The sequence below is a fragment of the Siphateles boraxobius genome, unplaced genomic scaffold (assembly GCF_051911475.1).
Source record: "Siphateles boraxobius isolate OS27281-9 unplaced genomic scaffold, OSU_SipBor_1 65, whole genome shotgun sequence".
In the NCBI taxonomy this organism is placed as follows: domain Eukaryota; kingdom Metazoa; phylum Chordata; class Actinopteri; order Cypriniformes; family Leuciscidae; genus Siphateles; species Siphateles boraxobius.
The window spans coordinates 8,554,291-8,579,747 of record NW_027509192.1 but is presented as its reverse complement, the minus strand read 5'-3'; the positions used below and the strand labels follow the sequence as shown (position 1 = coordinate 8,579,747).

General features: G+C 35.8%; 1 protein-coding gene across 1 annotated transcript; it reads right to left on the bottom strand.

The window, feature by feature from the left end:
* Positions 1-669: 669 nt before the first annotated feature.
* elmo3 (engulfment and cell motility 3) lies at positions 670-23,786 on the bottom strand. Its single transcript, XM_077210668.1, has 21 exons — positions 23,467-23,786; positions 20,631-20,732; positions 19,044-19,084; positions 18,863-18,935; positions 15,764-15,814; positions 15,465-15,634; positions 15,261-15,360; positions 14,235-14,386; positions 13,615-13,693; positions 12,699-12,749; positions 11,715-11,837; positions 11,500-11,622; positions 11,302-11,406; positions 11,084-11,192; positions 10,222-10,358; positions 4,893-5,056; positions 3,217-3,329; positions 3,011-3,115; positions 2,814-2,893; positions 2,423-2,503; positions 670-2,283 (listed from the first exon to the last, which is right to left on the bottom strand). The coding sequence occupies exons 2-21, from the start codon at positions 20,706-20,708 to the stop codon at positions 2,071-2,073; spliced, it is 2,148 nt and encodes a 715-aa protein (XP_077066783.1). The 5' UTR covers positions 20,709-20,732; positions 23,467-23,786; the 3' UTR covers positions 670-2,070.
* Positions 23,787-25,457: the final 1,671 nt, after the last annotated feature.

Sequence of the window (25,457 nt, the reverse complement as noted above, 5' to 3'; positions counted from 1 at the left end):
AAGCAATTCTCCTTGAATGAATCAAAAGCACGCCGGATTTTAAGAACAAAACAAAAAAATATTTTATAGTGAATCAAAAACACACCGGTTTTTATGAGCAAAAAACAACAACTCTTTTTAGTGAATCAAAAATATGAGCGACTTTTGTGAGCCGTTTCTTTAATGAATTGTTCAAAAAGACGAGTTACAGGTTTAAACCAGTCTAACGAATTTTTCGCTGAACTGAATCAATCAGCCATGTGAATTCCATCATTACTGAAAGACTCCATGTATCGTTTAAAAGTGTTGGGTAATATTCCCTCTGGTCTGAAAATTGTTTTACTCTTTCTGTTCCATTTGTAAGAACTGAACTGGGGAAAAGGCCTTTTATGTATGCAGCTCCATTTAAATTAAATCTACTCCAAACAAAACTGAAATTACAAACTCTGGTGCCTATGGAACATTTTAAATCTATTATTAGGTCACTTGAAGAAGACTCAATAATGTGCAATTGTTTGTAAGTGTTTTAATTTTATACTGGTTTAGATTTGTAAGCTTGTGATTGTAACTGCTGTCCATTCTTGGCCAGGACACTCTTTTAATTTTTAATCTCAGAGAGATTTCCCTGGTTAAATAAGGGTCAAATTAAATTAAATAAAATAAAAAAAAATGCACATTTGCAACAGATGATTTATGATAATATATATATTCTTTTATTCCATACAAAGAATAAACAAATCTTGAATTAATCGGCCACATCACAAGATTGTTACACAGTACCAGAAGTTTAACAAGGAAAGCTTTATACAAAACAGCAAATACAGTACATGGATTGTTTTTTTGCTAGATCAATGACATTAGATTTGTGACTACCACAAAAAAGAACAAAATCAGTGGATTACACAAGTGTTTATAGCAAATCCTGCATGCTTTTCCACAAATTAATGTTGACAGCTCCATTAATGCATTATACAAAGAAACCACAGATTGTTTGAATTATATATTTTTGATCTCAAAACTATTTTAAATCAACATACAAAGAAGTGCTTGTTACGTAAAGACAAAACTACATTTTCGATCTTTAGCTGAAACAGTCCGTGGATGAAATCTGGCTCCTGATAAAATGCAAAATCTTTTAAAATGGAAACATGATCATCTCTCACACAGAATACTGATGTAAAATCCTACAGGGATAACTGTATTTTGAACTGATAGGAAAAAGAAGTTGTTAAACCAAAAATACAATGTGAGATTATGTACATCAAGTGTAAATTAAAAACATGATTATGTGACATGGCTTAAAGTATCAAATCACGCCAATATACTCATGCAGTGTTTTCAAACCATGTTTGGATAAACTACTCCTCTCACACACAAACCAGTGTAATCCCACTTCAGTACCAAATCCTGTCAGAAACAATCTGTCACCACTTTAATCCAGCACACTGACCTTTTATGTGCACCTAATAATGCAACCTGTATGAAAACAAACATACAGCGCATGCCGTCATTGCAATAATGCCATGCAACAGTATAAATGAGTTTCACAATGTGTGTGTCTGCATATGTACCTACATATAATGACGCTCAATCTACGAAGCAATTTCCATGATGAACTCCTAATCAGCGATTGTTTTAAAAGCTCTATAACATCGTACCAGTTGAGTACCACATTGAGTCTCAAGGCCATTATCAAGGGAATCAATGAAGACGTCAACATTAAGCACAGACTTTTCATAACATACATATTTTAATCTTTTTTCCCTCCCTATTAAGCTGCTCAATGTCATTTAATGCCTTTTTTACTATAATTTTGGTAGAAGCTAAACATGTAAAAGGGGGAAAGGAGGCAAAAAGTGTGCGTTAAGAGTTTCAAACAGGTCTAAAAAGCTCTCAAAATGTCAAAAAGCGCTCAATGCATGAGCATTATTTTCTCCGCAGGCACTTATATTATAGCACAGCACCACAGACAAACCTCACTATGATTGTTCAAAGTGCTTTTTTATATCAAGCCCTGAAATTCCAATCTGAGAACCTGCATCTCTGCTGCCACCGAGAGGCCATTTTTGGGTCCAGCTTATGGGTCTTGCGTTATTGTTCAGCTTGGCTGAAGTCGTAGCAGAAGTTGAAGTTGCTGGGCGGTTTAGGGATTGGCGGGGCCGTGTCTGGGATCGGGACATTTTCCAGGTCCAGGAGGCGGAGCTTGATTTCCATAGAAAGGAGAATCTCTAGTTCACTGCGCATGCTCTCGCTGCTCATCTCCTTCCCCAGAAGCACGTTAAGCCCATCCGTCCACAGACAGAACTGTACGACAAAAAACAGGACTTATAATAATACTCCTTTTTACCCCCAAATAAAGTCAATTCAATTAATACCAGTTGAACGGAGTTAACATTGCAATAACTTCCAGCAGTTCAGTAGTGGAAAAACACATTAAACTCACATCTGTTCTGGAAGAGGCGATGAAATTCAAGCTGTACTCCTCAACGTCATACGTGATGCTGAAAGCCAAGTCCAACACCTCCTGCGAAACCAAACACAACCCAGGACTATTAAGGACATTAATATGGTCAATTTCGGTAATATACTGGTCATCAGACAATATTTGAGATTTTATCGGTCGATATTAGACATTTAATTTTTAAATTTACATGATCTTTGCTGTCATCTAACACTAACTTAAAATACATCTTTAATGTAATAAAACTGTTAATGCAATCTTTAGCAAACTTCAAAATGAATATCCATTTTTCATCCTGTTTAATGTTGTGATGCCTAAATTCAAATTTATTTGAATATTGAATAGAAGCCACAGATGAACATTAGCATCATACCTTGGTTTGTTTTCCCTTGTTCTCCTTCATATGAGGACAGTCTTTTCCAGTCACCACACTTTTGATATCTGCGACAGGAACTGAGGGTACATAAAAATGTAGGGAATTTTTATTGCCAAAGAGGTCAGAGGTCATTTACTCAAAAAGAGTCTTGTGAACATTCTCATTCTAGAGGAGTTGGATTCAAGTGCACTTACTCTTTTCCTGAAGAGCCTCGATGGAGGGCATTTCCATCTCTTCGTCCACATCTCCGTAGTGCAGGACTTTGTGATTAGGAGAGAGCCGACAATACCACAGCTTGTCTAAAAAATAAAATAAAATAGAAAACAACGAAAATGACTCCAGACAGAAGGACCTAATAATATTTTTCTGGTGTCTTCCTCAGAGGATCCTGGCGTCTCACCTTGCCTCCGTCGGCTGCTGATCTTCCGGAAGAGCGTCCCGAGACACAGACGGTTTAGTCTCTGCTGTCTGATGAGTTCCAGAAGCTCCGGCTTCAGACGTTCCTTCAGCTCACTGGACACAAAGCGAGACAGCGAGAAAACTCATGCGATGAAGCGACATCAGAGGGATCGTGCAATCACAATCACTCTGTAAACGTTGGTGGCATGATGGCCACTTTTGAAACACTGTTTCATGAAGTTTCAAAACATTTGCAAATCATTTGTTTCAAACCAGTGATTCGGAGAGTGTATCTATGGAAGCTTGTTTCCACCAGACTAACAAAAGTAAAATAAAAAAAGTTAATTGCGACTGCGTCTCATAATTCTGCCTTTTTCCCCCTCAAAATGGTGAGTTTACTGTATATCTCACAATATAGACTTTTTTTCTCACAATTGCGAGTTCAAATCTCAAAATTGCATGGTATAAACCATAATTGCGAGTTTACATCTTATAATCCTGACTTTTTTCCTCACAATTGCAAGATAAATAGAAATTGCGAATTTACCTCATAATCTCACAATTTTGACATTACATCTTTACGTCTCGCAATTTAGCTTTTTTCCTACGGAATGCAAAATAAAAAGGTTTTTGCAACATTTATTGTTTATATCTCACAATTCTGGAAAGATCTAAAGATCTAAGAAAAGATCTAAAGTGATTTTTTTCTCTCCATGGCAGAAACAAGCTTCCATTCGTATCAAACTGCCAAAGTTTCAGCAAAAGATCATATCACAACTGTTTTGAAACAGTTGAATCAGTGTCTATATGGCTTTTGCCTGATCTCGGCTCAGTAAACATTTTTAATGACACATTTGAATAATAAAAAGGAAGTTAAAGGTACAATATGTAAGAATTTTGTAATAAAAGACTTGCACAGTGTGATATATTTCCTGCAGTTATATACTCAATATCCCAAAAGTTCCCAAAGACTTTTAATTTTAAATAAATTCAAATTTTAAATAATGGCTCGTCCCGGACTCCCTGTTCACTTGTCGCCCGTCAATGACGTAATATCCGCGTTATCCCTGGTTTCCGCTCGTACTGCCATAGTAACCATGGCGACAGACGTGGACGTCTGGCGGCACGCTCACGCTGTTGTTGTTTCGTTCAAACATTATGGACCATGGCAAGCAGACTTTGGGACAAAAGGAGGACTAAAACGAGGATCAATATCAGCGTGGCGTTATCGAGATGCCGAGAGCTCCACGTCCGTGACTAAGTCTGCTGGAATTATGTGTCATCAACCTACGCCTTTGTTATTGTAAGAGGTTAGCGACCCCTAGCGGCGAAAAAAATTACATATTGTAGCTTTAATAATGGTTAACAATCTCTTATTGGATGATTAACAAAGCTCTTCTTAAAACAAAAAAACAAGCCCTACAAATTAATCAAATAACACATATTATACAAACTCTTTTCACAAAGCTTTTAAATTGTTTTATCGAAAGTGCAATCTTTTCATTTCATTCGCAATTGGTTTGTAAAAGGTGTTTTTGTGTGTTTGGGCTGAGTTTACACTGTTTTGACCAGCAGGTGTCCCCAGCGTCTGACCTTGAGCACTTCACAACAGTGAATCATTTTGGAGAGCAATTGAATTAATTGATTGAAAGCTTGGTTTCTCCCATCTCTACTTACAGCACAGGTGGAGCGAGCGTCTCCTCCTGGTGGAGTCTCTCAGTCTGTCTGAGTTTGAGAATCTCACTGTAGTTCAATGCGTTCACCTTATTCTTGAAGAGCTCCAGAGACGTGGGTTTACTGGACAGAGTCCTGGTGATCTGCTCCCGGACAACCTGCATCACCTTTAGACCAAGAACGAGAAAAAATTTAATCATTTTAAAAATCTGATATTATACTTGCAATGTGTGTGATTGACTGAAAAAGTCCCACAGTGTGTCCATCTCCTCCAATAAACCCAGGCTGCTTGGCCTCACTCACCCCTAAATAACAACTCTCTGGGGTTCAGGTCAAGAAACATAGAAAAGGGGAGATGGGGGAAACTCAAATAAAACAGCAGGGTAGGAGAAACAGACAATGAAAATATGGGTCTCTCTTGAAGAGAGCGTCCTGCTGTGACACAGACAGAACTGTAATGACACGCTCGGTCAACCGAAAGAGAGGGAGCGTTAGCAGACAACACTGCTCACTTTAGACTCTGAGGTCAATGTTAATATCTTTTACATGTTATGGTCCTGAGAAATACAAAACAATATAAAAAAAATGTCAGTGTATTATTCAAGTACTGATGTTTTGGAAAATGGCAATCAATTAATTTGAGGTATTTGTATGTTACTGCATGTCTAACTCTGCAGATTTGGTCAAATATATTTTGCAGAATATGTAAAAAAATAAAATGATAATAAATAAAAAAAGAGCAGGGAAAAAAAACTGATTATCTCTGGTCCTGCAAATGACTGAATTTAAAATATCAGATTGTGGGATTTGCTGCCCCCATCTGGTAAAAACAACAACAACAACTCACAATCTCACAAATCAGCCCAACACACTGTTACCTTTAATAAGAATATTACAAATTCATTCATTTTAAAAAGTAATTCATCCCTGAATTTTCAGCATCATTACTCCAGTCTTCGGTATCACATGATCCTTCAGAAATGATTCCAATGTGCTGATTTGCTGCTCATGTTGAAAACAGCTGTGGTGCTTAATATTGTTGTGGAAACTAATACATTTTTTAATAAATATAGAAAGATCAAAGAACAGATTTTATTTGAAAATGAAAACGTTTTTTAACATTATAAATGTCTTTACTATCACGTTTGATCAATGCGTTCTTTCTGAATAAAATTTTCTCAAACTTTTGAACAGTAGTATATGTGGCAGACAGATATACAGGTGCTGGTCATATAATTAGAATATCATCAAAAATTGTATTTATTTCAGTAATTCCATTCAAAAAGTGAAATTTGGATATTATATTCATTCATTACACACAGACTGATATATTTCAAATGTTTATTTCATTTAATTGTAAAGATGATTAAAACGGACAACTAACGAAAATCCCAAATTCAGCATCTCCGAAAATTAGAATATTACTTAAGACCGATACAAAAAAACGGATTTTTTGAAATGTTGGCCAACTGAAAAGTATGAACATGAAAAGTATGAGCATGTACAGCACTCAATGCGGCGTGGCATGGAGTCGATCAGTCTGTGGCACTGACAAAACTGACAGAAGGCCATTGCTAAAGAGGCTGGCTGTTCACAGAGCTCTGTGTCCAAGCACATTAATAGAGAGGCGAAGGGAAGGAAAAGATGTGGTAGAAAAAAGTGTACAAGCAATAGGGATAACCACACCCTGGAGAGGATTGTGAAACAAAACCCATTCAAAAATGTGGGGGAGATTCACAAAGAGTGGACTGCAGCTGGAGTCAGTGCTTCAGGAACCACCACGCACAGACGTATGCAAGACATGGGTTTCAGCTGTCGCATTCTTTGTGTCAAGCCACTCTTGAACAAGACACAGCGTCAGAAGCGTCTAAAGACAAAAAGGACTGGACTGCTGGTGGTCCAAAGTTATGTTCTCTAATGAAAGTAAATTTTGCATTTCCTTTGGGAATCAAGGTCCCAAGTCTGGTGGAAGAGAGGAGAGGCACAGAATCCACGTTGCTTGAAGTCCAGTGTAAAGTTTCCACAGTCAGTGATGGTTTGGGGTGCCATGTCATCTGCTGGTGTTGGTCCACTGTGTTTTCTGAGGTCCAAGGTTAACGCGGCCGTATACCAGGAAGTTTTAGAGCACTTCATGCTTCCTGCTGCTGACCAACTTTATGGAGATGCAGATTTCATTTTCCAACAGGACTTGGCACCTGCACACAGTGCCAAAGCTACCAGTACCTGGTTTAAGGACAATGGTATCCCTGTTCTTGATTGGCCAGCAAACTCGCCTGACCTTAACCCTATAGAAAATCTATGGGGTATTGTGAATAGGAAGATGCGATACGCCAGACCCAACAATGCAGAAAAGCTGAAGGCCACTATCAGAGCAACCTGGGCTCTCATAACACCGGAGCAGTGCCCCAGACTGATCGACTCCATGCCACGCCGCATTGCTGCTGTAATTCGGGCAAAAGGAGCCCCAACTAAGTATTGAGTGCTGTACATGCTCATACTTTTCATGTTCATACTTTTCATGTTGGCCAACATTTCTAAAAATCCTTTTTTTGTATTGGTCTTCAGTAATATTCTAATTTTCGGAGATACTAAATGTAGGATTTTCATTAGTTGTCAGTTTTAATCATCACAATTAAATGAAATACACCTTTGAAATATATCAGTCTGTGTGTAATGAATGAATATAATATCCACATTTCACTTTTTGAATGGAATTGCTGATATAAATCAACTTTTTGATGATATTCTAATTATATGACCAGCACCTGTATATTGAGTAATCAGATAATTTTCAGAGTAGTGACTCGACATATAATACTGCCCACTTGGTCGAATAACATGATTTTTTTATTATTCCTTCTTATGTCACTCGCACATTTTTAGTGAATTTTTAATAAATATTGAATGAGTTTATTTCATTTCAGAAATGTTGTGCATGTGTTAACAATAAAAAAAAAAAATATATGACTAAATGCTTTAATATAAAGTTTCTGAGGTCTAAGTGCTGAAAAATGCCGGAAAAGGTTATCCCTTCACTATTAACCATTTAATATCCATCTAAAATGCATAACATGCTTACAATGTAAAGAATACGGGCTTGTCATCAACAATGCAATAGAGAGTTAAATATTATAAACGACATTACAACTCGTACATACATGCACAATATACTGATAGCACCTCACATAATTTACATCTTCCCAATATCTTGGTTATTGAATTAAAGAAGAAAATGTTTATACTGTCAATAGTACTACAACACAGACAAAACACTCATCCTACCTCAGCCTTGGTTAAAGCAGCAGCTGTGGTCCCTTCACAACCACAGTGACACTGTGTGTGTGTGTGTGTAGGTGTTTGGGTGTGTGTATGTGTTAGAGAGATTGTATGGTCCCTCCCTCTAGATGCCCCCCATTAAACTCATACACTCATCACACACACACACACACACACACACACACACACACACACACACACACACACACACACACACACACACACACACACACACACACACACACACACACACACACACACACACACAGGCCTCAGCAAACCAGTTCATAGCACTATGCCAGAAACAATTAACTGGCGTTAAAGAGAAACAGCACAGTCAGGGTGTCAAGATTGTAGGAAAAAGCAGTGAACTGAGTAAGTTTGATGAGAAAACACACACGGTCTGAGTAATTTCCCCTTAGAGGGAAAATGACAACTTAACTTTGGCTACTTTTCTCATGTCTGACATTAAGAAAACTGCTGAATTGTTAAATATGAGCCACTTGTTTCTGAACATTAATTTCCCCCCCAAAAAACAGAGAAAAAAAAGGCGAGTTATGCTTTGAAAACACAATTTAGACATTAAAGCATTGAACTATTTTTGGGATGTGGTTTACTGTTGATCTGTATTTTTGCTAGGGAGCGGGATTCTTTTTGTTCTTCTAATACCCCCTTATAAAGTCTCTGCCCATGAGGTCGGTGTGGCGGGGGCGACGGTCAATGAAAACAAAAGACAGGCCGGTCAGCTGGACACTCGCTCCATTCCAAAGGTCACGAGGGTCACGAGGTTTACGGCCTGAAAGCGTTTATTAAATGGAGGTCTGTTTTGTTGCACCGCTGAATAGTTGGAGGCTTTCTTTAACATCAGAAAAGGAGACGTAGCAATTTTGGGAATGTTGATATACCCAAAGGCACTTAAAGAAGGAGTCTGCCTCTTCGGCATGCTTGTCATTCCACCAGCTTGACGTTTCTCAGACGCATCCAGATGAACCGATCAATATCCGTTTGTTCTATAAACTATAAATCACTGCTGCAGCTGGTCACTTCTGAGATACATCTATTGTGACTCAGTGACAAATTATAAAGCTTTCAAGAATACACTTTGATCTTAAAATGATAGGCAATAACAATAAACCTTATAATTGCACTAGTTTTCTCATGACTTGTTTGTATCTTTAAAGTCAACATGAAACAGTGACGGACAGATGGACGGACGGATAGGGGAAATTTATTTTATCCAACAGGAATTGATTGGATTGTGAAATGGAGCCTCTATTGAGGACCCAAAAGATTAAAGTGTACAAAATAAAATTATTTAGTCTATTAATTAGTATCATCATAATATTTATTAATGTTTTGAATTAGTTTTTATTCTTATATTTTCAGTTTTCATTTTAGTGTAAGTTTTCGTAAATGTATGTTCTTGTCATTTTTATTAGTTTTGTAAAATAAAAAATATTTAGCTTTAATTGAATTACTATTTTAATTTTAGTAATATTTTTAATGAAAAAAAAAAAAATGAAAAAAAAATATATATATATATATATTTTTTTTTTGCATTTTTTTTTTCATTAAAAATATAGCTGAAATAAAACTAATATAGTCAAAAGTTATATATATATATATATATATATATCTAACTTTTATAAAACGATAACAACACAGGTATTAAAAAGTAATTTTGCCCCAATTTAATTTCATGTTGACTTTAATATATCATGGACAGCAGAATTGTCCTTGTTATTTTAAAATATTTTGTGGAAACTGCGCCAAAAGTACAGGTAATTAGGAGGTTATTCAGATTTAACACAAAGCCCACTTTTTAATTCTGAGGCCCAGTGAGAAGGTGAGCCTCCTATAAAACAAATGTGCAACATTCTTTGGAGCAAGAAACTAAATATTATAAGTTGGAAAATAATGAGAAAGTCAAATGCTATTAATAACGTAAAAATACACTAGTTTCAGTAACAGCAGACCAATACTTTTATACAATGAAATGAAAGAGGATGTGGAAAAGGTCCCTATAAGTACACAGATTGTAAATGTGATGATCTACCTTATCAAAGTCCTCCTGAGTGGCTCTCATCTCCTTCCACGTCTTGTTGAGGAGCTGAATGCAAATGCAGAAAAGCTCCTCCAGCAGTCGGTCCTGAGCGAAGAAGATGGGGTGATAGTCTGAGCCGGTCTCAGAGGCTACGAAAGAGACATGAGAAAGATGAGTATATGAGAACCAATGACAACAACATAAGCATATCAGCTCATCAATGTATTAGAATGATATCAGAATCATGTGACACTGAAGACTACAAAAGTAATGGCTGACGAAAATTCAGTTTTGCATCACATAAATAAGTTATAATTTAAAGTATACTAAAATAGAAAAACATTAGTTTAAATTGTAATAATATTTCACAATATTATTGTTTTTTTTCAGTATTTTTGATCAAATAAATGCAGGCTTGATGAGTCCTTTTTCAAAAACATTTAAAATAGTAATGATTACAAACTTTTGAATATATATATATGTGTGTGTGTGTGTGTGTGTATATATATACTGTATATATGTATAAAAATTATATTTTATTTATATATACTGTATATATATATATATATATATAATTTATATTTGATTAAAAAAAACTCACATCTGAAAATACCCTCTCTGAACAAGCCTAAGTAGACATTTTTTAAATTGAAGCAAATAAAATGGCTATATGGGATACAAGTACAGTCCGAAATACAGTAGTGAAGTTGTACTCTTATACTCGGAAAATATGCCTTGCAAAAACTTTCCAGTGTACAAAATTTCTAGTGATGAAAAGTCATATTGGCCCTCAAAAACATATATTTATAGCCTAAGTTATAAAATCTTCATCTGATCATTGCCACCATCTCCAGAGCTGTGTCAGTTCACTCACGGGGTTCTCCGATGCGCAAGATCTCACACAAGATGAGCGTGAGCTGGATGCTGCTGCGGGCAAACGGACACTCGTGCTTGTCCTCTCTGCTGCTGTTCTCCAGCACAAACTGAGACAGTGAAACAGAGACTTATGTATACTGATATAGTAATGTATTCTGGCCTTAAAAAGTCTTTGTCTTGCATTACATAACAAAATATCCATGTGGGCTCACTCACCCTGCTGTAAGCATCAGGGTAACGGGATGCAAAATAAGCCATGGTGTCCAACGCCAGGAGACCCGGAGGACACCGGCTCAAGTCCTGACCAGGATTACTGTTATTCTGACAAACAAAGACCACAGGAAACATACTCTAAATTAGGCCTTGAGGTTTGTTGTGCAGTATTCACACTTCTACAACTTGTTGGAAACTCACAGAGAAGCCGAGCTTCTTAAACTCTTTAGCGCAGAGCGACCGTCTACGTTCATTACTCATACCGCTCTCGCTTTCTGTCTCAAACGCAGCCTGCCGCAGCCCGTGGAGCATCTCCCTCTGGTCCTGAAGGATATGGGAGAAATGTGTGTGTGTGTGAGAGATAAAAGTGACTGAGCGACTCAGAAACCAAATGAAGGTGCAGAATGAAAGTAAACCTGGCTGTAGGAGTCCAGAGGTGTCCTCATTCGGGGCTCCAAGTGGTTAAGACGCACCGTCTGCAGCACATACAGATAGTGGGCCATCTCATCTCCTACTGAACTAGAGCTGTGGATGATGTTCTGCAATCAGAAACAGTTGTTACATCGTATTTGCTATTATGCTTTTTCAGAAATTACCTTTTATGTAGTGTGTAACATAGCTGTTTGTGAATGTGAAAGGTCTGCAAAGTCTCTAAGTTCAAAGTGCATTATAAATGGAGTTATTGTCTCCTAAAAGAAAGAAGCAATTCTGAACTGCCTGAAACGAGTCGTCAATTTGTAACTAATTTGCATAATGCGCGCCTATGATCTTGATTGGCTGCTCACGAACAACGTCTACTTTGATTCGCCCTCAAACACTGTAGTTGTAGCTGAGGCCTGGAAGAGAAGACGCTGTTTTATGCGCTGCGAAAGCTAATCCACTTTGCATGCACTTTTAAAGGATGAGGACATTATCTCGAACTGATAAGGTAAAACCGACCCTATCATTCATATCACTGTGTATCAAGTGCTGAGGAAGCCTCCAGAGCTGAAATTCAGATATGGTAATGGATATTTAGCGCTGTGGTGGACTAATCACAACAGACTGGGCCATCTGACGAATCAGAGTGAAGAATCAGAGTGTTTCTTAGAAATGAGGGGTTTTAGGGAGACCAAATCTTTTATTGAACTGTTTCAGACACTGTTAGAAAAGAGGTGATGCTGCAATATGCTGTATATTATGAGAAAATTAAAGTGCTTTTGACCTTGGATGCATGTAAAATTAATAGTAGGAGATCTTTAAAACAAGATAAGGAACCTTTATAATAAACAGGGGCACTTTAAAATGTCAACATAACTACATAAAGTCATGTACAGATTGTGGTGCAATGGAAAATGTTTATTGTAACAGGACAAAATAGGAAGTATTATATCAATTGATGAGCTTCAAAACTTTCTCACCTTGTGAATATACTGTCGTAGGTTCCTCTTCTCAAGGAATTCAAAGAGCTCCTGAAAAATTAAAAAATCAGATTTTTTTTTAAAGTGCAACAACCATTCAAAACAAGCCATATACCAGCTTTATTACAAAAAACAGTGTCAGTTTTCTGATTTTCTGAATCTAAACTAGAGTCCAAAAATCAACTACCTGCCCATGTTTTATCATCAGCAACAAAAATATACACTACTGTTCGATAGTCTGAGTTCAGTAAGATTTTTTACATCATTTTTGCAAGTCTCACATGCTCATCAAGGCAGATTTATTTGATGAAATGTGACCCTGGACCACAAAACCAGCCACATGGTTCAATTTTTTGAAATTGAGATTTATACAAAAAATGCATTTATACATTTATGCCGAGATACAACTATTCTGGAATCTGAGGGTGCAAAAAAATCGAAAAAAATTTAGAAAACCGCCTTTAAAGTTATGTTCGCGATTGTGCTGCATTCACTCACAAAAATAAATGTTTTATATATTTATGGTAGGAAATTTGACAAAATATCTCCATGGAACATGATCTTTACTTAATATCCTAATGATTTTTGGCATAAAAGAAAAATCGATCATTTTGACCCATACAATGTATTTTTGGCTATTGCCACAAATATACCAGTGCTACTTGTGAATGCTTTTGTGATCCGGGGTCACAAATACACATTAAAACTGTAATATTGTGAAATATCATAATTTAAATTAGCAGTTTTCCATTCTAATATAGTTGTATAAAAAAGATTCATGTGATTCTAAAGCTTAATCCATAATAGCTTTTAAGACAGCCTTTAACTAAAAAAGGTTCTTTATTTTGCTTGCACTATAGTAAACCCAAAAGACAGTGTCAGCAAAACCAAGATATCAGAGAGACAGAACACTCACCTGTCTGTCTGCCTCTCTCCCAGCCTGCAGCATTGCCATCAGCAGAGCCATGGCCTTAGTCTGCAGCTGCTGGTTTGTTCTACAGTAGATTTGGACGAAAGAAAAAGAAAAAAGGAGGGAAAATGAGAATCAATAATGTTAGAACGCTGATTTAAAGGTAAACCAAGTCATTTTTTTTTCAAAATAGGCTTACTGAGGTAGTCTTTGTTACTAGTGTTAATGTAATGTTCTTCCGCAAACTGCATGCAGTTGTGTTTAACCACTAGAGGGCCAAAATTACATACCTTTAAAAATCACAATGCTAAAAACACATGCTAATCTTAAACATGACACATATCTACATGAATTACACCAAAAGGTATTTTCTGAATGAGGAAAAAACATTCACTTGCATGATAAAGGAAGTAAAAGGTTTCACTTCTTAACTTAAAAAAACAAACTAAAAAAAGAATACAAAACAATAATAATAGAATAATTATTTTGTTGTTCAAAAAAAAGAAATTTATCTGGTGCATTTCACGGTTTAAAGGACCTATTTGTCTTCCACATCCAGTAAGTAAACATTCCAATACTGCAAAAAGTTAAAACAGCCAAATAATCAAGCCCTCTTCTGTACTTACACCTGGAGATGGGAGAGGAGTCTCTCGAGGGTGACTTCTAGTTTGACCTCATTGAACAGACTACTGCTGCTTAGCACCATGCTCTCCAGGATAGCCAGTGACACCTGCTGGATAGACGTGTCCAGCACCTTCGCATTCACAAAACTGGCAATCTGAAAAACAAACACGACTGAATAGGCAACAACTGAGAGGGTAACCAATGAGTTTCGTCATTTTGTAAAGGATATCTGGTAAGAGGCTTGTATAATGTGCTCAGTAAGCCATTATTATCACAAAATAAACACAGACAGTGTGAACATGTATGACAGGGTGTAAGGGTATACATTAGAGATAAATTGCAATAATAATGTGTTTGATACTAATTATCATCATTATTATTTTAATATTATATAAATATTTAAAATATAAAAAACAATGAATTAATAAATACACTACTGTTAAAAAGTTTTGGGTCGGATAATGTTACAGAAGAATCCTGAAAAAAAATATATATCACTGTTCCCACAGAGCTATTTACCAGCACAACGGTTTTTAACATTGATAATAATAAATGTTTCTTGAGCAGCAAAACAGCATATTAGAATCATTTCTGAAGGATCATGTGGCACTGAGGATTGGAGTAATGATGCTGAAAATTCAGCTTTATTTCACACAAATAAATTACATTTTAATATGTATTAAAATAGAAAACTGCAATTTTTAATTGTAATAATATTTTGTAATATTACTGTTTTTAATGAATTTTTATCAAAGAAATACAAACATCAAAGAAATACAAAATATCAAAAATATTACCCCAACATTTTGAACGGTAGTGTATATTAATAATATAAATAATTATTAATTAATACAAGGCATAACATTTAAAAAAATATTGAAAAAATATATTATATAAAAATTGTGCCTGCAGAATGCCACAAAAGACCAATCAGAATCCAGCATTTAGAAAGCTGTGTAATAAAGACGTCTAACGATAGACGGATGGTTTGATACTGTATTATGGACGTGAAGAGAGTAGCTTAGCACCTTTTTGATAAAGACACTGGACAGATTCTCCCAGGACACAATGCCATGATCCATGAGCTCCATGAAGGCAGTGAGAGTGTGTGTCATTATCAGAGGAGCCCTGCAGAAAGAAAAATCATACTTTCACCTTTTTGATCTTTATATTGGGCTGCAATAAGACACTCTAAGCTGGAGAAATGGGGCAAAGACAGGCAGGAAACTGACTCATGAGCCTCCTCCACTATCTTGACGAGCAGGGAGTGTCCATCGCGACTGATAAACTCTTGGGCGAACGTGATGTCGGTGGAAACAGAGGCCAGCAGCTTCAGAGAGTCACAGCGCACGCCGGCGTCTGAACATTGAATGCCTTTATACAGATCTTCAGCGTGACGGCCCTGACAAACACAATGTTATAAATCATCAAGCAAACATGGCTGTTACATGGTACTGTGGTTGTGTACATTTTGATTCTTACACAAAGTCTGTTAAATACTGTCGCTGTCAAAATCTCACAAGATACTCACTGGTGCTTTGGTTAAATGCAGGATGCTGCCGTTTTTGATGTCCAGGCGATTCTAGAACAAAAGTCATAAAGCAGTCAACAGTCAGTGTACAGGAAGTGATACTGCTATTATTAGACTTCATTATAACTTGCACATATAGTATGTGTGTAGTATAGAGAAAGATGGATAGACAGCAAGAAACTTAAAAAAAAAAAAAAAAAAAACTCCTGAGACCTAGAATTTTCTCTTTTTAATTTAGTATTTTATGTCACAACATTGTTTAGAGCGTAAGAAACAAATGGTAAAAAAATAAATAAAAATAAAAACTTCATATGTTATGCTATGTCCTCTGTAGCGGACACCAGGGGCCTCATTTATAAAACTGCGTAGGATCCTTACTAAAAGTGTACATACGCCAGAGAGCTAAATATGGCTGAACCTGCGCAGAATTCACTTTATACATCCCTGTTAGCGGAAGATTGTGCGCACATGCGTCTCCTCCCCGAAACAACCATATATGGAGCTTACAACGCCTAGTTTTACTATGCATATCCTCATCTGCATATCATTTGCATATGATTATTCATCCACGTGATAACATGCTTAACGGTACAAGACATTAGGAAAATATGAAATGTGGCTGTGCTGTCACATTAGTTACATTAATAAAAACTAGTAGCCTATCCTTGCCTTGTTTTTGAATAAATAAATCAAATAGTATAGAATACATTTCGGAGAAAGTTTTTCTTAATCTTTTCCACTGGCCAAAGAGTATTTTTAATTGATTTATATTTTTAATGGAAACAGATAGACCTTGTTGTGGATTATTTGCATGAAACTATTTTCTCAGACAATCTGCTATTATCATGATAAGCAATTATCTATGTAGATAAAACATTAAAACACAGGATGCCAGAGGAAAAGTGTTTGAAAGCATTGCATGCACAACAAATATTTCTATTTATTGAAGATAAATTTTTTTGTAACTTCTCAGTAATGATTTCATGTAATTTAAGTGTTTAACTACATTAATCAGAATGGCATATTTAATCTAAATCTTTACAACAGAAGTAAAACAAAGTTTAAATCATTGTTTTATTTATTTAAACTGTTATTGTGAACATGAACTGTATTTATGATTAGGACTCATAATGAAGATTTACGGTTTTAGATGCGTTATGCTATGCGTCAGTTTCACTAAACAGCCAAACGCGCTCGCTGGCGCGGACATTTAAGAAGGGATGGATGTTTGCTTCATGTGATAGGCTTGGTTTGTGAAATTATATTTGTATTATCTTTCTGTATATGTATAATTATCTTTAGATTTTCTGTCTAAAAGTGACCAAAAAGACATTTAACTCCAGCTCACCATTGGTGTCGCCAAAACACATACTCTTCTAAAAGAGTGCGTACGCACGCTCAAGAGTATCCTTGCGGTGCGCACTTATTTACGCCAAGTTTATTTTTATAAATCCCGATATGTGCGTGGAAAAATGCGTACGCATAGTTTATACATCAGGCGCCAGGACTCATTTGTTTAAAAAATAAAATGACATGAAATTTTTATTTTCATTTTCATTCAACAATAAATTTTTAGGTTTCAGGATTCTTTAAACCAAACTTTGTATAAAAAATTATTCTCAACAATTCTCAACAAACAGAATTAATTGATACACCATTTTACTTTCTGCAATATGTGGGTAAAATGGCCATAAATGGGTTTTCCTTTTCAATACAATTTATCTATACATTGTATATAATTTGCATATTAATAATAAGAGTAATAATTGCCAACATTTTAATAATAGCATCTAATATTTCATAGGAATATTGATTAATAATTTATTTCCCTATAAACTTGTTGTGTATGATAAACATGATTTAAGTTCTGATGTCCACTACAGTGGACCTGTATGAAATCAATGTCCTGTTCTGTATCAAAGTCATATTTTGATTTGAAACGTTTACCATAAACATAACCTTTACCTGAGATGTTGATTTATGAAATACAATTTGAAAATTAGTCCAATTTAAATGATAATTACAATTAATTATCATATTTTCATAAGAGTGCTACATTTGATCACTAAATTAATATCAGTAATTTTTAAAGACCAAGGAGGAGGAGTTGTCCTGGCGAAAACTCCAAACATTTGGTATCTCTGAAAATTTGGAATCTCTTTACAGGACATCCAAACTTAAAACTGTGACATGTATGTTTCATGGTCCAAGAAATTCACTACAATATAATGTCCACTACAGTGGAAAAAAGTATATTCCTGGGTCCCAGGATGATAAGAGAAAGAGATACAGATGGAGATAGATGATAGACAGATAGAGAGAAAGAAAGAAAGAAAGAAAGAAAGAAAGAAAGAAAGAAAGAAAGAAAGAAAGAAAGAAAGAAAGAAAGAAAGAAAGAAAAAAGAAAGAAAGAAAGAAAGAAAGAAAGAAAGAAAGAAAGAAAGAAAGAAAAAAGAAAGAAAGAAAGAAAGAAAGAAGGAATGAAAGCAAGACAGAAAAGGAAAGAAAGAGACAGACATAAAAAGAAAAAAGATAAAAGAAAAATTACAGAAATAGAAAGACAGAAAGAAAGACAGAAAAAGACAGAGACAGAAAGAGAAAGAAAGAAAATAATTACAGATATAAAAAAAGAAAGAAAGTCTTAAGCACAGTGTAGATTAAATATGTCTGGGGAAACTTCATGTTGTGTTGTTTTTGTCTATATTATTGGATCATTATTGTGGTGCTCTAAGATGCTGGAATCTACTTATTAGGGTGTTCAAAAGCCCAATTGGAGCGCAGCACAAAACTCACTGCTTTACGTGCACAATCAGAATTCAAGCCTTTGCCTCAACTTGTCTGGGAATTCACTGTTTCCAGACTCTCACTTTATGCACACACACACACACCTGATCATACAAATGAATGAGAGCACATTAAACCCCAGCATCATCAGCTCTCAGTCACATCCATAAAATACAGACAGAAACAGAGTAAACACAACATGAAGTCATGTCTGACCCCACCCAGGAACAACAAAAAAATATATAACCAGAGCAACTGACATCATCGGATTAAAGTCCACACACACACAGACTGGAGATGATGGAAATGACCTACAGACTCAGTGATGTACGTCTGGATCCCATCTGCATACTGGAGAGCATAGTTCTCAGGACCCGGAAGATTCCACCTTAAAAAAAATAGTACAACACCCTTTACAAAAACAGGTATTTTACATTATGGACATTTCAGCTATGGAAAAACACACGAACACCTCTGGAGTCAAAAACACACTTACTTTTCGCAAACCTCTTTTATGACGGCAGTGAGGGGCTTTTTCTGAAACAAGATAGAAAAATATGATGTTCATTTACTGTACACTAGGTAGCAAGACTCAATTAGGTAATGCTTTTTTTGTCTGGATCTCTTAGTTTATTAAAAAAAATATGTTAAAAACACAATTCATGCATGCAATGATTTGAATACAACTCTTGTGATAAGCATGTCGTTCATTTCTGAATGAAACATTTTGGTATTTGGGCTTTTTGTTAAAGTGTTAGATGAAAAATGTAAACTAAAAAAAAAAAAAAAACTCATTAGAAACAGTGCCTTGACAACTAACTGACAACAAGTTGAAGTTACTACAACTAAAACAGCCCAAACTTCTCCAAAGTCAACAACTGAAATATCTCATAATTTGTGGCAGCTCCTGTGGCTCACCGATTAGAAATTTTTGTGTTTGGGTGGTAGACCAATCGGTGGTGTGTAATTTGTGGTGAACGGGCTGGCAGCGAGTGGAAGCGCTGGGAATGGCGAGGAACTGCAGAAGGAAAAGGTCACTGGGTCTTTGAGGTTCTTTCTAATCCTTAAGTACCAATCAGAGTCACACAACGGGTTCATACATATTTCAAACTAGTTATCTGATGGTTTAGAAAACCCAAAGGAGAGTTTCTCTGACAATAGCTGGGTCCTCAAGACAATAACACATTCTGTTAGGACGTCCCAAACAATGGGATCAAAGCCTCTGAAGATACTGAATATGCTCAGCATTTGGGCACTTCGACCGGGTAGGCGGCAATATTCAAAACAATTGAGAATTATCTAATTGGTTATGATTTGTAAGAAACAGAAAGCCCATGATCATATAGACCAAATTGCAGTAACAAATGTGTTACAAGACATTTTGCATCTTTATTTTAAGAAACTTTTATAATAAGAAAATTATATAAGAGTTTATGACAATAAAACATGCTTCCATTTTCTCACTAATTGAGTTTTTGCTTCACTTACAATTTTAAATACAAAAAAGTAATATGTATCGAGAGCTGACTTTGATATTCCCTATATACACATAATATATATGTCTAAAATAATTTATAAATTATTAATATAATTTATAGGCATCCTTCAGAACTTAGTAATGCATACATGTTTATATTTCTGTTACGTATCCATATTTTTCTCAAGTTTAATATACATTTTAATCTAGTATTGATAATTCAGATATGTTGTAACGAGTAAGGAGTAACGAGTAAGAATGAGTCATCATTCTGATACAATAAATAGTGATCATATCTGCATTCGAATTCCAAGTAAATTCCAAGTGAAAGTTGCTATTACAGAACTTAAACTTGTTATTTTAACGCTTTCCATATACATGTATTGCACTTGTAAGCAAACTGCAAAATCAAACGCACAGTATATGTATACATATAACTTCCTCATAAAACCCTTGGTCTTTATGTAATTTATCTGTGTGGACTTCAGTATGACACTGAATGAACAGTGCTGTTATTCCTCAAATGCTGACTAAAGACAAGTTTCGGACTTTTGCATGCGCATTGGTCAACATCCCTTTAATGACGGGAAGTGCGTGGCGGCTCACCTGGTCTAGCTGAATGAGCTGCGGGTATGCGCCCGGCATCTGAATGGCAATCTTCACTATATCCTTTTGCTGCGGCATTTTGAGAGATGAGCGGCTATAACCCTGAAAGAGAGATTAGGGGTAGAAATGCAAATATTAAGCACTAAAAACGATGTACAAGTATTAAAACACTGTGCCGTGCTGGGTGGTTTAATGCCACATAACATATACCATTCATTTCAAAACTCTGTCAAACTTGAAACAGTGCCAACCGAACACAAGTATACTGACACATTTCAAAACATACCAAAATGCCACTAAGGGTGAAATGTATAGGCACTAGGACGCTAAATAGGTCACTAATTCTATTTTCAGGTTGACTGTGTTTTCTGTGTTCTTCCTCTTTTAAAGAAGAACTTGTGCGTCTCTCGTGTTGTGCTTTATATTACTTTAACTCGGCATTCTGGGATTAATAGTGTGATAGTATGTGCTCTCGTTTTTTACGTCAGTCCTGTATTTCTGACTATCAGCATTAAGTCTAGTCCACTTTGCAGTCACATAATCCTGGTCCAGAAATGTCCACACAGACAAAAATGACCAACCATGGTTAGTTTTACACACCGTCCTACAAGAGCCTTATTAGACTTTGTGATCAAAAAATAAAGGCTTTTTCACACCAAGAACAATATCTGTTAGCGTTGACACAAAGGTACGATAATATTCTGGTTATTTATTATAAGTCTGCCACTTTAAATACTCAAGCTCTTTAAAGCAAAATAGTGGACTTAACTATTCTCACAGTATTAGAAAGATTATTACATTTTTATAGTCATACTTTTCATCCTTGGTGTGATTGGCCCTTCAAAAAACAAAAAAACAAAACTCTGATTAACTCTGAATATCTTTCAAGGATTTGACGTCAATTATAACCTTGCAAATTCTTCTTGCTCAAAAGTTCAAAATGTCTCCTGTGGTGTTCAGAAGAAGAAAGAAATTCATACAGGTTTGGAACAACTTGAGAGTGACTAAATTTCCATTTTTGGGTGAACTATCCCTTAAAGACAAAATTGAAAAATGTGTGATCCTTTACACACCCTCATGTCGTTCCAAACCTGTACAACTTTCTTCTATGGAACACAAAAGCATATTTTGAAGAATGTTTCAACTGTTACTGTCAATATAATGAAAGTCAATGGGGTCCAAAACAATGATTTTCATTGTATGGAAAAACAACAGAGATATTTTTCAAAATCACTTTTGTTTTACAAAGAAAAAAGAAAGTCATACAGGTTTGGAACAACATGAGATGAGTCAGTAAATGATCACAAAATTTTCATTTTGTGGTGAACTAGACCTATCCCTTTAAAGCCAGCCAATCAGTATGAAACTTGTGATTTCAGCCAGCTCCTGCTATTTTTGCATGTAATATGCATGCGGTAGTACATGCACACAGCTGCTTCATTAAGGAGCCTCTGCCGAATTGTTAAACAGAATCAAGTACTTCCATATGTGTCCTCTGAAGACATCCCATTGGAAGGGGAAGCTAGGTTGAGTGAAATGCACTAAACGGACCCAACAGCTGCAACTTCTATCATATCTCCAAGATTTGTGCGATTATTCAAAGAAACGTCACTTGTTCAAGGGGTAGTTCACCCAAAAATGAAAATTCTGTCATCACTTACTCACCCTCAAGTTGTTCCAATCCTGAATGAGTGTCTTTCTTCTGCTGAACACAAAGGAAGACATTTTGAAGAATGTCAGTAACCAAACAGTTGATGGGCCCCATTGACTTCCATAGTATGGAAATAAAAATACTATGGAAGTCAATGGTTCCTCACAACTGTTTGGTTGCAATTTCAAACATTCCTCAAAATATCTTCTTTTATGTTGCACATAACAAAGAAATCCCTACAGGTTTGGAACAACTTGAGGGTGAGTAAAATGATGACAATTTTCATTTTTGGGTGAACTATCCCTTTAACTCAGTTTGATAATAATCTAAACCACATGACTGAGAACCTCCACACATTAATGAGCTCTTTTCAAGCAGATTAAACTACTTTTAAGACAAGGGCTTCCGTCTAGGGTTCAGATAAGAACTGCTGAGTCCGACACAGACCGAATGTTTGTGTTTCCCAGACTCCATTCCCAGCATGCCTCAGCATGCTCAGAGAGAAGTTGGGACAGCACAGCCCTCCCAACGCTATTTTTGGGATTGAGAAATGGCTGCAACAAGAAAGAAATGGTCAAAACGGGCTACATCATCGACTACTTTAGGGTCTGCTTACAGCATTCCCAACTGATCCTTGCCCTGTGAAGCAAGAGCATGTCTGATACAGTCTGATCTCCAGTGGGAGTGTATAGAGGAATTCAGGCTGCCTGGAGTTTCATCCATGCTCCCCTCTGACAGACCACCAACATCACACACTTTTCTGCCAGGTTTGATTTAATTTTCACAATCACACCCTCCTTTAGCAAATCCAAAAGTTCTAGAAAGATTATTAGTCAGTCACATGTTTGAAGATTTCGTGCGCGTGGCTGTGCATATTATCCAGTAATAACTTGACGTATAGTATAAAGGATGTATAGGGAGACATTTACATAGAATTCGAACTTTTTTGCAAATAAACCAGACAGTGCATTTACATTTAAACGGTATATAACGCTGTTTTACAGTCTTGAAGTATCAACAGACGCTTTGTTGTTCTATTCAGAACAATTTCAGATTCCATTAACGTTACAGATCGAACATATGAATGTAAACATTTACAAGTTTAAATCTGTTTTGGTTTGTTTAACGTTAGAGAGAAGTAGCAGCCAAAGTGTTTCGAACAAAAGTTATTTTGTTTCGTCTTACCTGTTGGAAGCGGGAGAGAGAGAGAAATCACACTCTGCGGGAAAGTGGAGTAGCGAAGCGGATAAACATTTGCGCTTTGGTCGCGCGAAACACAGCGACAGTGATTTGATTATTTTCGATAGATTGGGTGTTACATTTCGTTGAAAGTTTTCGGAGAGTTCTAATTGACCACATTCACAGTTCCGGGTTGAATAGTGTCCGTCCCGCCCCCTGGAGGAGGGAGCGGACACTCGCCTCTCCAAAAAAGTTGATGGGATTTTCTTTGAAGGACTGAGAGAGGAGACCAGAAACTTTACACTGAACTGAAACGCTCCAGTTATAATTAACCTATCCAGTGTTGGGTGTAATGCATGACTAAGTAATTAATTACTGTAATTTAATTAATGTAATTTAATAAAAAAAAAGTAAAGTAAGGGATTACTCTAAAATGTTCTGTCATTTATTAAGTTACTCCTGATATACTTGCATTAATAGACTATGAATAATTTTATATGAAACAATAGTGAATTTAACATCTTTATATAAGGTCTAATGTTAAAATGTATGTTAAAAATGTTACTTTCTCCCTTTGGTCAGTTCAAGTATAATTAATGCAATTTAATATTTATTATTTGAAAGAATTAAAAGAGCAGTTTCATGTCTATTCTTGTATGATATTGTTCATCTTGGCGAGGTTGGTATTAAATTTAGAAAGCAATTAGAAATAATGAATCCAATACTTTTCCAAGAGAGCAATTAGTACAGTATAATCTTTAAGATGTAATTAGTAGTAATTAATTCCTTTTTTTAGTGTAACTTACCCAACACTGTAATCAGAGGTGGACAAAGCTACACAACTTCCTTGCTTGAGTTAAAGTAGCCTACTGGTCAAATATTGCTCTGTTACAAGTAAAATTTATAAAGACAAATTTTTTCTTAAGTAAAAGTAAGTACTCGTTTTTAAAAGTACCTAAGTGTCAAAAGTAAAAATTGAATGTCAATGTTTTATTGTTGTTGCATTGTTGTATGTACTTACAGTAGCCTACCTTATGCCTCTGAATCTACGTCTGCCTACCTACCCTCATATCAATAAAATTAAATTTGAATTTTAAGGCGAGACACTACAGGTGAATAGGGTACATTTTTTAACTTGCAGATATCACCATGAAACTTATGGAACACCATGTAATTTAATGTTTAAATGTGCAAATGAGGCATTATCTAATTAAATATGCGCTAATTTGCATATATTTTAAAAAACGAAATCTGAGTATTGGATAAAGCCAGGTTCAAAATTATGTTTTCATTGTGTTCACATATTAGATAGGTAAAAAAATTACAGAGAGATTTATGGATATCTACTTTTGTTATCCAGTAAATCAGAATATACAGTCAATAGCTTTCGAAAAAATGATTTTCGCCATTTTTTTGGAATAAAATGTTATATAAATCAGGCTAAGAATAATATATTTACAAATCCCTCTGTAAATGTCTTCATAATATAACTAGATACAAGACTGGAACGTTTGGTGTATTGTGATAATGAAGTAGAGATTTCGGACTTGGAGTATGAGAGAAAAATCAGTTTGAGAAAACGGGCTTTAGCATCAGCCAATGAGATTGCGCATTTAGAGTAAAATTCCCCCCTTTTACTTTCGCGATTGGTTGCTGATAAAAAGGAAATGACCATATTTGGATCCGGCAGTATTGTACAGGAGAGAGTTTTCTAACTGTGTGTGATGACAGGGTGCAGATCGCGATCGCGGAGCAGAGGGATGATTCATTACGACAACTTTTGAAGAATGTATGAGAAATCTACAGACGCAAACAGACAAGACCTAAATGTGTATTTCGGAATTTTTTCTGAAAGTAAGAAGAGAAGAAGTCTGAAAGAAGACATGTTATTGAAGAAAAATATCCCAAAATCTCAAAATTGACCAGTGAAAAAAACACGATGATTTTGCCTGCCGTGCCTCGCCTAATTTTGAATAAAATTAATATTGTTAAAAAAA